The 14,262-nt window shown below is 37.6% G+C and overlaps 1 protein-coding gene across 1 annotated transcript in view; it reads right to left on the reverse strand.

Moving 5' to 3' along the window:
• Positions 1–14,262, reverse strand: part of TTC37 (tetratricopeptide repeat domain 37) — a 120,914-nt gene that overhangs the window by 73,537 nt on the left and 33,115 nt on the right. The window contains exons 11-17 of the mRNA XM_006885369.1: positions 10,078–10,164; positions 9,874–9,977; positions 8,412–8,538; positions 6,336–6,515; positions 5,687–5,811; positions 3,633–3,886; positions 552–654 (exon numbers count right to left, since the gene is read on the reverse strand). Of these exons, the coding sequence (XP_006885431.1) occupies positions 552–654; positions 3,633–3,886; positions 5,687–5,811; positions 6,336–6,515; positions 8,412–8,538; positions 9,874–9,977; positions 10,078–10,164 (980 nt within the window). The remainder of the gene's footprint in view (positions 1–551; positions 655–3,632; positions 3,887–5,686; positions 5,812–6,335; positions 6,516–8,411; positions 8,539–9,873; positions 9,978–10,077; positions 10,165–14,262) is intronic.

Here is a 14,262-nt window from a genome sequence, read left to right on the forward strand (position 1 = left end):
AACCCCACCCCCTAGCCCCAAATATAATCCACTCTACAACCCTCATTGCCAATCCTTTTCTTGTTCATAAACACTGTCTTTCTCCTACCCAGTTTTGTTCTGAGAAACAAGACATTTAACTGCTTATTTCCTCTTACCTTCAACCTTACCAATAAGCATTTTATATGGGCTCTCAACTGAATATAAAACATATTATGCACAAGAAGCTCTATTTTCCAGACAGTCTGAATTAAAGATACACTTTCATTTCCAAGTTTTCTGAAAGAGGACACTATCATACAGTTTTAAAGCTATGGCTCTTCTAACTGAATGTTCACTATTTCCACTCTTCCTTAAGCACAGAGTATACCAATGACTACTAAGAGTACAAGAAAGTATATAAATTTCAAAAAATCTAACAGAGTATGTGTGTTATAGAATTAATTTGCTAGTCTGTTATTTTGTTTGACATTCTGAATAAGTGATTTATCTACTAAAAGATTAAATGATTTTCTAAATTTGACTTTATGAAAAGACTGAGAAATAACCACAAACAATAATAAAATACAAACCACGTAAAATATTCCAGTGCTTTTTCTATGTAGTCTACAGCTTTCCCATCAAGATAATCAACTAGAGCAGCTTTTGCTTTCAAAAGATGACATTCACCCAGACCTAAAATCAGATAAATTTGTTATTAATAAAACACAAAATTAAAAGAAACAGAATGAATTTGCGATATACTTAACATTATCCTAAAGTCACTTCTCAGAAAATACATCTTGATTATATTTAATACAATTCTCTTTATAACTTTATTTTCCATACATCTAGTATAGAATACAAAAGAGGTGTTAATGGAACAAACATGCACTAAAATTTATAAATATATACCTATGGACCCTAAGAACTCATTTTCTTGACTTTTGACAAGTTATGTACCTCTTCAGAACTTTAGTTTTAAAAAACAGGGTGATTACATAAACTATATTCTTTTCCTTTGCATTAAATGGTAGCATATTATCATTTATTAACTATGATGAAATGGGATTTGATCTTGCTATATTTAAATCTGCACAGCTATACTATAAAGATGAAATGAAATAATGATTTCCTAGTAAACAACAGATGTAGTTCTTCTTCCCTTGAGGAAAGCTTTTTCACAAAATTAAACAAGATACCCAACCATAAATTAAATGCCACTTAAAATTGTATGATTTCTGATTTAAACTTTGTTTCTTTAAAAAAAGAATTGTTGAAGAGTAGTGATAATGAGTTTCAGTTTTTTAAGGCATATATAATGCTAAAAATTGAAATAATATATGGTTGGTGATGTTCCATTTTACATTACAAAGGAGAGAAAAAAATTACCGAATATATACGTAGAGAGGGAGCTCTGTGGCCTAGCAGTAATATGCGGTATTGCAATGCCGAAGGCACATGATTCAAATCAACCAGATAACTCCACAGGATGGTGCTCCAAGTATGGGCATTCTCCTGTTTGATTTACTGTTTTTGAAAACCTGCTGGAGGGCCACTTGATGGCAAACAACAATAATATACACATGTTGTTGTTGTTGTGCCATTAAGTCATCTGTGACTCATAGTGATCCTATGTACAGCAGCTTTGAATCTTGCCCTGTCCTGAGCTAGACTCACTAATTCTGACACACCAACCTCCATTGCCCCAGTTCCTATATCAATTCATCTTATCTGGAGTCTTCCTCTCCTGTGCTGTCCCTCCACCCTTCTGAGTATGATATCCTTCTCCAAGGATTGGTCTCTCCTGGCCATGTGCCCAAAATACGTGAGATGGAACTTCAAAATCCTAGCCTCCAAGAGGAAACCTGGTTTCATCATCTCCAAGACAGACATATTTGTTCTGCTGGCAGTCCATGATATGTTCAAGACTCTTCTCCAGCAACACAATTCAAAGGCATCAATCTTTTTCTGTCATCCTTAGTCACTGTCCAACTCTCTGACGTATATAGCAAGTCATTGCAAAGACCATGGCCTGGATTAGGCACACCTTAGTCTCTAGACTGACATCATTGCTTTTCAGCACTTTGAAGTGGTCTCTGACAGCAGATTTTCCCAATGCAATTTGCCTTTTGATTTCTTGACTGCTGGTGTTAAGAGTGTTGATTGTGGATCTGAGCAAGCTGTAACTGCTAACAACCTCAATCTCTTTTCTATCCCTCATGGTGCTGCCAACTGGTCCAATGGTGAGAATCTTTATCTTCTTGATGTTAAGTTTCAACTTATATTGAAGACTATAGTCCTTGAAGCTTGGAAGGAGGAGTGGCATCCACTTCCATAATAGCTTGCCTACGGAAAACCTATGAACGTGGAGAGACGATGAAAGGCATCCAAGCATCGAGGACTCTCCTTCATAGGGTTGCTATGAGTCGCCTGCAACTCGAGGGCACTTAACAACAATAACATCAACATAGAGAGAGAGATCAGCTGGCCCAGTGGACAGAAAGTGATACTACCAAGCCAAAGGGGGGTGACTTTTAATCAGTGGCCCTCAGGCCTGTCTTTCATTGTTTTTGTTCATACATTCTTCTAGGTCGTATAGCCCTGGTGTACAAGTTGCGGTATAGCAGTCACTTGTGGTTGCTGTGAGGCTGAACACCAAGACACTAATTTGTTAAATGTGTTAATGGCTGGTTACCCAACATGGACAGAGAGTGGGGTGGAGCTCCCTGATGAAAACAAGCTTGGAAGGAGGATGAAAGGCACCCAAGCTTCAAGGACTCTCCTTCATAGGGTCGCTATGAATCGCCTGCGACTCGAGGGCACTTAACAACAAAACAAACAGTCCTTGATATTTTGCAGCAAGTACTTCAGGTATTCTTCAGCTTCAGCAAACAAGGTTGTGTCATCCGTATAACGTTCATTGCTGATGAGTCTACCTCCAATCCTGATGTCACATTCCTCCTCATAAAGCTCTGCTTCCCGAATGATCTGTTCTGCATATAAATTAAAAAGGTATGGAGAGAGGATACATTCCTGATGTACTCCATTCCTGATTTTGAACCAGGCAGTGTTTCTTTCCCTGCTCTGTTCTATACATATAGTGGCCCTTAAAAAATTTAGATCATTAAAAAAACAATATAAACTTTCTAAAAATGTAAAATTTAAAACACAATGCTTCTTTGATTTACAAAACAATTTAAAATATTAAGCTATGGGTACCATCGAGTAAGAACTGATCATAGCTGATCCTTCTAATGGGTTTTCAGAGGTAGCAAATCTCACAGAATGCAATTGTCCATCTTTTTTCTGCAGTCAGTAGTTGCATTTGGATTTAAAAAGCACTTACCACTAAGCTACCAGGGCATCCTAAGATCATCTAGCGTTACACTGAATTAACATATAAATCAAACCATAAGACAAAGCAAAGCTATAATGATGCTTGGCTAAGTCAAATCTCAATCATATTACCAGTTTTTAACTGTTGTGAAACAAGAATTAATCCTCTTATAGTCAAATTTGCATAATAAGCTATATTAAAATGGTTTCAGACAAGACAGTTACTTTTGATTAATGAAGTCGTTTTCAAGTTACTCAATGCATTTAGCAAATTTACTCAATAATTTTCAATTTCAAAAGAACAAAAGCCAAAAAAAACCTATTTAAAAAATTACCTTTCAATGCAGGCACATAATCTTCTTTTTTTTTAATGATCAATTGGTACTGGGCTATAGCTTCCTTATATTTGCCTAGGATTTGCTGTATTGCTGCAACCTTGAACACACTGTATATGGATTCTGGGTTCAGTTCGCTGGCTTTGGTGAAGGACTTCAAAGCTGTTGTATAACCACCTCTGCTTAAGTATGCCTCTCCTAACGACTCCCAGCAATTGAAGTCCTTTGGGTCTGCTCTTAATGCTGCCTGTAAACTAAAATTTAAAGAAAAAGTAAGAAACTAAAAGTAACAGAAGTATTTTCACATCAGAATGGAAAAATTTTAAAATATTCCACTAAATCACATACATTCATGGTTCTCTCAGTTTATAAAATTGCTATCAAAAAGTTAAATATTTTACTTTTAAGGTTTGAATTATTTTTTTAATATCAAGAAATGTTATAACCACTTTAGAAAAAGAAAGAACAAAGTAGTTTTGGGGAATATCCTGGCCAGAACATTCTCTTCCTTGATTATCTTACTTGATTAGAATTCTAGTTTTCTATTTAATAGGGAATAAGTGTATGTGTGTTTGTCTCATTAAAGTCTACAGAATCTACCAGTAGTCTTTCCATCAAAGTGCAATGTGATATTTGAAAATCAGGAATAATACACATGTTCTAAATTTCTGCTCAAATTTCATTTCCATGAAAAAATAAAACATGCCTGCATTCTAGAAATTAAGATAAATATGAAACTATTTTATCTGTTTTCAATAAATCTTATTACCCTGAAGTAGATAGAGTTCAAACAAAATTATGAAAATTGAGGAGAAAAAAATATGTATCTTCAAATGCCCTTATTACAGGCAGGTACTCCCTTTATAAAAAATAACACGTTAGCCTGAGAATGACAAAGATATAAATCTTAGCTTCTCATTGTTCCTTAAATTTCTACTGAGAAGCTACAAAACAAATGGTTTATGCTGTATACCACTAAAGCTTCATGTCACTTAACTGGTTATATCTTCAACAAAGGAGCATCATTTAATTCATCTTGCAAACGAGTGCCTGGTGGGTCAAACTCAAATGCACTGCCATCAAGTCACAACTGAATCACAGCTGACCCTTGAGTGGATTTTCAGAGGCTGCAGATCGCACGGAAGGAGAGTGTTCATCCTTCTCCCTAGGAGCTGCTAGTGGACTGGAACCAAGAGAGATGCTACCTGTATGTTAGCAGCACTTTTCCCTATGGACAATCACCAGTGAGCCCTTACAGATGATAAGCATGAATATAAGCTCCTGGGTAGCTGTTGTTATATACCATCAAGCTGGAACCAACCCATAACTGATTGTCCAGTAGATTTTAATAGGCAATAAATCTCATGGAAGGACACTGCCCAACTTTCTCCCTCAGAGTCATTCCTGGATTTGAACTGCAGGCCTTTGGGTTGGCAGCACAACTCCTTACCACTACACCATAGAACTCCCTCATAAGCACTAATTAGCTGCAAAGATAAACTTATGCATTCCTACAAACAAATTCCTTTGCTAGTAACCAAAATAATGGAGATTTAACCCACGAGAATCACCTCACACAAAAAAAAGGAGTGGTGTGGTAATTTTAAAATTCACCACTAACAGTGGTCCAGAACATAACTCTACTGTGACATTCATCCGGTCTCTATGAGTAGAGACTAATTCAGTAGCATTTCTCTAATTATGAATAAATTTTGCCATTTCCCCCCACAAAATACAACATGGTAGTGCACAGCTGCAAACCTAAATGTCAGCAGCTGGAACCTAGCAGTGGGTCTGCAATGGGAAAAAACACACATTCTTCCCATAAAAACTGCAGCCAAGGAAACTCTCTGAGGCAGTTCTGTTCTGTTACACAGAGTCATTATGAATCAGAATACTTTCAATGGGAGAGTTTGAGCAATGAGTCAGAATCAATTCAATGGGACAAAATATCAACATGAGGTAACTGGAAGCATCATTTTAGGAATATATAGGTGTTGCTTTGAAGAACTATTGGGCTGTCTTGTGTAGTGTAATGTAGTAAGGTGCCTTACTCAGCCACTGCTTGAGAATGCTGGCCTGCTTTCAAGTAGTACAGTCCTCGCCTAAGCCAAGCCCATTTTGCCGTTCCAGCGCTTGCCTTTTGAGTTACTGCAGTTAGGATAGCTATGGCAGTTTCCTGATAATAAAAGAGAAAGATGAAAGACATTGAATATTGTCAAAATGCAGACTACATATGTAAAGTACAGATGTACTTTCATTTCACCACTTCTGATATATGTATTTCTGCGGGTCACATTACAGCAACTTCTTGTTGTTGTGTATTGTAGAGTCGGAAACAACCCATAGGTGACCCTCTGGCAGGTGTTCAGAGGCAGTTAAGCTCACGGAAGGAGACTGCCCATCCTTCTGCAGAGGTGGCCTGGAAACACATCTTTTTGGGATTGCAGTGCAGCTTCTTGCCAGCAGGAGTGGCATCTACTTCCTAAACAACATGCCTTTGGGAACTCTATGAACTTTGATAAATGATGATAGTTATAGAAACGCTTCAGGACTTTTGTTCACAGGGTTGCTATGAGTTGTGCTCAACCTGACGGCGATCAACAACTTCCAGTATCTATTAGTATAAATAGACACACATGTAAATGCTCAGCATTAAAATTAAAGACAGTATTTAAGAAGTATTTAAGCTAGTAGACATACCATTTCTTCCAGTTCTACACTTAGGTCAACTGCTGCAGCTCCAGATTCAGCATCAGAGTCATCTAAGTCAAAAGCTTTCTTGTAACATCCACGGGCTCTGTTTTTATCTCCCACCACATCTCTGTAATAATGACCTAAGTAGCAGAAAACTTTGCCCATGTATGTATCCAATCTTGCAGCCTTTGAAATAAATATTTATAGTAAAAAAAAAATCATGAATGTTCACTTAGATATATATTTTTAAAAACATGAAAGATACATAGATGGAAAAAAAATAATTTCATGAAATACACAAAAATATCACCATACTTCTTTTTTTCTTTCTTTTTGCGTTCTTGTTCTCATAAATTCCTTACCCAAACATCTTTTACTATAAGGTTTGAAATAGAAATAAGAGTTGGCCCTCACCAATTAGAAAGGGCAAATACACGTACAAAAATGTTTTTGTGAAATAGAAGTGAAATTTGAACCATTATTACATTAAACCAGTTTTATAAAACCAAGTGAAGAATGTAGACATCTAGATATTAACTATAAAAGCAAATAAAATATCTAGAACTACTTAAACACAAACAGTAAAAATTGCCTAAAACAATACTATATTCTAAGATAATTTTGTTGTTTCCTATAAATTTATAATTTAAATATTAAAGAATAATTTACATATTTGTGAATTAGTATTCTTCTGGAAAATCTACATACTATTCTCGTGACACTTTAAAGATGAAGTATAATAAATAAGTTCAGTAAAGGGTCTCCACAAGGAAAAGACTGATAACCCAATTACAAAATGGGCAAGAGACATGGAAATATTATTCAAAGAAGAAGATGGCAAACAGACACATAAGGAAATGCTCAAAATCAATGTCAGTAAGAGAGATGCAAATCAAAACCACAATAAGATACGATCTCACTCCAGTAACAATGGCAAAGTTTAATAAGACAGCAAGCAATAAATGTTGGAGAGATGTGGAGAGACAGGAACTCTCAAACACTGTTGGTGGGATTGTAAAATGGTACAACCACTCTGGAAGACAATTTAGTGTTTCATCCTCAAAAAGCTGATCATAAAAATTCCATATCATCCAGCTATCTCACTATTAGGAATATTCCCAAAGAAATTTAGAACTGAGATACAAAAGTAGATTTATACACCAGTAATCACAGCAGTGTTATTCACAATCACAGCAGTGTTATTCATAATCACAAGAACATGGAAACAGCCCAAATGTCCAATCACAATTGCATGGATTGAGAAACTGTGGTACATTCACATGACAGAATACTACATAGTACTCAGGAGCAACAATTTAAAAAATTACCACATAACTTGAGAATGGCTTGAGGGCATTATGCTGAGTGAACTAACTTAGTCTTATAAGGATAAATCCTGCACAGGACCATTATTGTGAAGCTCTGTCTCACATATTTTGGCACATGGCCAGGAGGTCCTCAGAGAAGGACATCATGCTCAGAAGGGTGAAGGGACAGTACAGAAGAGAAAGACTCCAGATGAGATGGATCAACATAGTAACTGGGGTAATGAGGGTAGGTGTGTTGGAATCAGTGAGACTGGTTCAGGATAGGGCAGGCTTGAGAGCAGTTGTATATAGGGTGGCTATGAGAATAGGTTTGCAGGTGACTCAATAGCACATAACAATAATAACTGGTAAAATGTGTATGGGAATCTAAGGGAATAAGGGATGGGAACAGAGGCAGTAGAGACAGGGACTGGAAATCAAAGGGTCACATAATTTGGTGGGTAGAGAGAGGAGGGTAAGGGAAATGGGAAAGATTTGGTGGGGATGTGGAAAGACAGAGTAATGAGAAGCATGGTTTAATGGTGAATGATTTTTTTAACACATAATGAATGAGAATGACTGTATAAAACACAATGTGAATGCAGCATAGTGTGAAACACAATGTATATATAAATCTTGTATGCAAATAAACATATAATTAAAAATAATAATAAATTTGTTTAAATTCAGTAAAGAATAATTTTATATATTAACATTTATGATTTTATAATGAACTATGGTCAACTAATAGCTGAATATTAGCATTTGTTTTTACCTTCAGAAAGTGGGTAAAAGCCTTTGTTTTATCTTTCCTTGTTTCTTCACTCATGAACCAATATGTCAACCCAAGTTGATAATGGTATTCTGCAACATCAGTGTCTTTCTCAAGAGCTTTCTGAAAACTAAGCACATAAAAAAGGAATTTAAAACATATGCAAGGACCCAGATCCCACTCCTCTACCCAGGCCACCCCTGGCCTTAGTGATCTTACAGCAGCTCCTAGAATGAGAACCCTCAGGTTAGCCCAGTGAGAGCCTGGACTGGAGGGAGACCTTTCACAAACTACCTTCTCTCAACCTCAGCGTGTTCAATGACCACTCCAACTGAAGAACCTTGGGGACTGTACTCCAAGCTCTGCTCCCTCTCTGGACATCCTCCGCTGAGCTGCTGCTGTGGTGCTACCCTGGGTCCTGATGCAAGAGGGCCAGGGTATTACTGAGTGCTGAAGCTGGGAGACAATGCCAACCCCCATCACCCTGCTGCCCCAACTGGGGACTTAATGGAGCTGACCGGAGGTGGGCAGTGCTTCATCCACTGGCCTTCCCCCAGCACTGGGGAGACCGACATCCCATAAAGAGACCAGTCATCAGCTTCCCCATCAGACTAGATCTTCAGCTACCAGAACCTTCCCCAGTGAGGTTACTGAGGGGAAGCAGCTGAGGTGAGTGTTGGGGGGGCAAGCCTAAGAGGGAGGACTTGGCAAGGAAGATAAACCACCCAGAGTATTTGAGTAATAATTAAGACTGTGAAGAAGTGGGGGGAAAAAAAAACCACCCAAAAACCCATATCTGATAAAGGAAATTCTAGTTAGAACATGCCACATTGATTCAATGATGCCAAATTTGAAACAATTCATTTATTTTATAATTTAGATTATAATGTTGCTGTTGTTATTATGTTCCATCGAGTTGAGGACAATTCAAAGCAGCCCGATCAACAATGGCTCTGAACCTTGCCCCACCCTGAATCAACTTTATAGTCTAAGCCTCAGTCTCCAGTGCTATATCTAATAGTCCAGGCGTGCTCCGTTGTTCATAACGTTTTCAAAGTCCTGTTATTTCAGAAGTGGAAGGCAAATCCTTCTTAGTCTGTTATGATTTAGGAACTCCACTTTTTTTAGTATAGCCTCTGACAGAGGAAGGGAGGACCTGTTTTTGAAGAAGGGTAGCTTAAAAGTAAAATGTTCTTTAGCACTACCAGCAGTGTGTTAAATGTTCAGAGCACATCTTAAACATAAACAAGTTTAGTAAAGACTAGGATCAGCAAACCCACCAAGAGATTTTTTTTTGGGTTACCATGCTACTTAGTAGGTGCATTTTTTAAAAATACTAAGACTTATGGCTTACAAATATAAAATTTATGCAAAATCTGCATCTGCAACCCCACTCACTTTGAAATTTTGAGAAACATAATAAAGACAACATGACTGGACCGAAGAGCCCTCTAGACTGCCTTACCATTTTTCTGCTTGTTGATAGTCCTTCTTGGTAAAATGAATCAAAGCCTCGAGGGCATGAGCTTCAGCTAGGTCTGGGTAAGAAGAGAGAAGGTCTTCCATAATCTATAAAGTAGATAGGTACCTATCAGCTTTCTATTTAAATCAAATTCTAACTTTTAAAACATGCTCAGTTTAAAAATACAAACCAAAAAAAAAACCCCACCTTTGTTGCTTCATCCACCATTTGTTTGTTCAGATAGGCCAAGCTTCTGAGAAACAGAAGTCTGGGGATATTATCTGCATCAGAAACCTACAAAATAATTGTAAAGACTTCTATAAACCTCATGCACTTAATTTAGTGTTGCTCACTTGAATGAAAGAACTTCCAGAGAAGAGCAGAGCCTTAAATAAAACGAAGACATCGGTGTCCTTCGATACATAAAATTTCAAATGCATATAAAAGTACATAAAATAGAATAATGAACCTTCACATACCTATTGTTCATCTTTAAAATGATCAACTCAGTCAGTATGTTTGCAATGATAGCTCTATCTATTCCACTATACCTCTGATTTTATTATTGCTCCACCCTATTACTATAATTGTCTCCCCCCACAGGGGATAATGCGTGTGCATTTCTCCACTACCATAAATTATGCAGTTGAGTTTCCCACATTTAGAGTAATCACACAGGCCAACACATCTGGAATGCCTCACTCTGGGAAAACTCCATTATCATAGTATTTCCTCTGCCAGGTAAGTATGATATTATTATTTTTATTTTTTATCAACAAATCCTAGATATCTTAATTTTTTTTCCCCATCTGTCATTATTTCAGGAACTATCTCTGAAAAAGATACCACACTCATACCTACTGGGAATCAGACAGGCAATCTCCTCCCATATGACTTACTACCACTGAAAAGTGGCTGGAGGGTCAGCTCTGGGTTGGTTCCTACTCAAGGATACATAACAACAAGAAGTACACCTATGCAAAACAAACGATAAATCTGCCATAACATTAAATAATTAGCTAGTGTTCAAGAGTCAAGTACAATTCATAGCGACCCTATGAAAAATAGATCCATTCATCATGATGTTGCCAATCAGTTCAGTGGAAAGTATCTTTGTATTCTTGATACTGAGATGCAATCCATGCATGTTGAAGGCTGTATTCCTCGATCTTCTGCAACAAGTGCTTCAAATTCTCCTCACTTAGTTACATCTAGAACCTTGATCTAATTCAGGGTCTATGTTTCAGCAAGTATATCTCATATGTACTTGCCACTTACTGTATTGTCTTTCTTTTCCATGATGTTTGCAGACACTGATTCTTCAATGCCTATTATCTATGAACTCATTCACTCAAAAACCAAACTTGCTACCAAGAACTCTGGTGGCATAATTCACAATGTGCTGTACTGCTAAATCCACAGCTGTGCTTCTCCTGGGGTTCAAATCTACCAGGTAGTTCCAAAGGAGAAAATCAGCCCATATTCTCTCCTTTCATTAAGTTTTATGACATCAGAAACCAATGAAGAGCCACTGTAATTCAGAAGAGATTTGATAGTAGTGAATATTTACTCATTACCGAAAGCAAGAGGACAATTTCCTAATCCATCATTCCTTTCTCCTTTATTAGCTGGAATACATCAATAAAGGGAAATTTCCCTTTCTCTCATCATCTAATTACATTTTTTCTTATAATTTTTTTACTGTGATTCATTCTTTATTGTCTATTCTCCTCCCTTCCCCCTCCCCAGTTTGCTTTTCTCTTTAAAAAATTCATTCACTGTTACACAATTTTCTCCTTCCCCACCCTGACCCCAGTCCACTCTGCTATGCACCTCTTATTTTGGACTGTTGTCATGCAAATAATGTCTAATTATCTATTCCTTTTAAACAGTTCTTTCCTCTTTCTGTTCTAATATAGTGTTCATTATTTGTCCCCTTTTCTTCATTTCCCCCCAACTCTTGTGTCAGTCCTGTTTCAAAACAGGGGCATTATGCAGTATTTACCCTTTTGAAACTGAGATATTTCACTCAGCAAAGAATTTCTGTAGGGATATTTTAATCTTTCCACTTTTTAGCGGACTCTAAAGATATGTCTCATTGAGAAACTTTTATTGCTTTTTTATTGGTGAGGGTGGGGTAGGAGACAATCAAATACTCATGGATATAAATATATTTGTTGTTTATAAATATACTGCAGTTATTGGTGTTCAAACTGTTCTCTCTAAGCCAATGGGGGCCTCTTTATCTTGAATTCTTTTGGCACAATTCTAACAGCTTTTTATAGTTTCTTTGCTTTATAGAAGAACAAGATATTCTAGACTCAACTTGTACATTTCCTATCTCAGACTTGAAGCCTACCAGTTTTTTAAAGCATTGGAAAAATCTCTACAAGACACTCACACAAAGCACATTACTGATGAGAAGGCAGTAAGAAAACAAGAGTATTAATTCTTGAAAGATATCGACAGCTGCTCTAATTTTAAAGACGGTGAAACAGAAATTTCTTTTAAAAATACAGTGATGATAAAAAAAATAAAAGGACATTTGAAAAGATTCACATTTGAAATAATGACAAGCATGAAGAGGGAGAAAGGGAAAAAATACTTTGAATTTTTTTAAAAATTGGAACAAGCTGTTTGGCATCTGAAGAAAAGTAAAGTTGCTGCCCATCAGAGAATACTGCTAGGATCTGAAGTAAAAGGGACTTGGTGAGTATGCGGACTTGTAGTGATCTCCTGGATCCACTGGAATAGTGGAAATAGGAGGCATGCAGCAACATAGAGACAGGCTGAGCTTGAATACATTCCTTCAGCACTGTCCATCAACATACACAGATGTATGGATAAGGAAAAGGGCGTCTGGTTTAAGGAGCCATTAGGACCCCTGGCTTGTTAACTTGGTCCCATGTGAGGGAAAAAGGTGGACTGAAGGGACCAGTTAGTCTAGAAAGCAGGGGAAAGTGTGGACTCCTGAGTCTGCAGCAGCTGATGCACATTTGGAACCAGCCATGGATGGCTGGGGATGAGCTGACCAGAACCCATCCAGATGCAGAGAAGACGATTCATGCTGTAAGCTAGTGCTTATGCTGCAAACTGATAGCTTGCTCTGGACTGGACTCTGCTTGTGGATGCAGATACTCAAAGTCTCCAAACTGAACAGAAGATTCTTTAGAAAAAGGGACATGCTTGTTCCCTCCGTGTACTGGCTTAATGAATTGTTGCTGTTTGAGTCTAGTATAATTCACAGCGACCCTATGAACAATGAATCTGAACTCTGTCCTATACTGCACCATCCATATCATCCTCCACACATTTGAGTTCATTCTTGCAGATACTGTATCAATACATCTCCTCGAAGGACTTCCTCTCTTTCACTGATCCTCTATCTTTCCAAGCATGACATCCATTTCCAAAGAACGTCTCTCTTAACAATATGTCCAAAATATATGACACAAAGTGTCATCATCTTTGCCTCCATGAACATTCTGCTTGCATTTGGTCCTACATATCTGGTTTGATTTCTTGGCAGTCCATGGACACCACAACTTAAATGCATCAATTCTTCTCCTGTCATCCTTACTCAACTGTCCAGCTCTCAGATGTATACCAAGTGACTGGAAAGTTGTGCCTTGAATCAGGTGCACCTTAGTCTTTAAACTGACAGCATTCCTTTTCAGGACTTTGAAGAGATTCCTGACAGCAGACTTTCCCAATGCCATACGTCTCCTAAGGGTACTGACTATGGATAAATGCAAGATGAAATCCTGGATAGTTTGAAGCGTTTCTCAATTTATAATGATGTTGCCTATTTGTCCAGTTTGTTTTCTTGATTGGAAATGGTTTCATACGGATAGGCAAATGAGAAATTTTGTATAAAAATGGGGATTTTAAGAGATAGAGCTGAACTTGGGATTACTGTCCTATAGAACGAGACTAGGGAGCCTTTGTCTAAATCTGCTTGAGAATGAAGTACGGGGGGTTGAGAAGAGATGCTATAATTGAAAGGATTAAGAGCTTTGTAACACTGGCATAGAGCCACGAGGTAAGGCTGAAGTGCCTGTGAGCAACATATCAGAACCTGTCCTGATTGAGCAACTGTATACTGCTTCCATCTCAATTACAGCCTTTCTGACAGGCAATATCATGATGGCTGGATAAAGGACTGAAACTAGCAATGACTTCATCTCACCTGGATTCACAAACAATATACGTGGTACTAGCAGTCACGAGATCTTAGTCAGGGATCTCGCTAAATTACTGAGAAGTACTGATGTCTCTACTTTCAGCTAAGATCCATCTAACATCAGCTACAACATCCCTAGTACCACGACCCCTTCTAAACCCAGCCTGGACTTCTGGCAGTTCTCTGCTGATGTACTGGTCCAGTCGTTT

Source organism: Elephantulus edwardii, unplaced genomic scaffold (genome assembly GCF_000299155.1).
Source record: "Elephantulus edwardii isolate Elephantulus edwardi_28Jun2011 unplaced genomic scaffold, EleEdw1.0 scaffold00043, whole genome shotgun sequence".
NCBI lineage: Eukaryota > Metazoa > Chordata > Mammalia > Macroscelidea > Macroscelididae > Elephantulus > Elephantulus edwardii.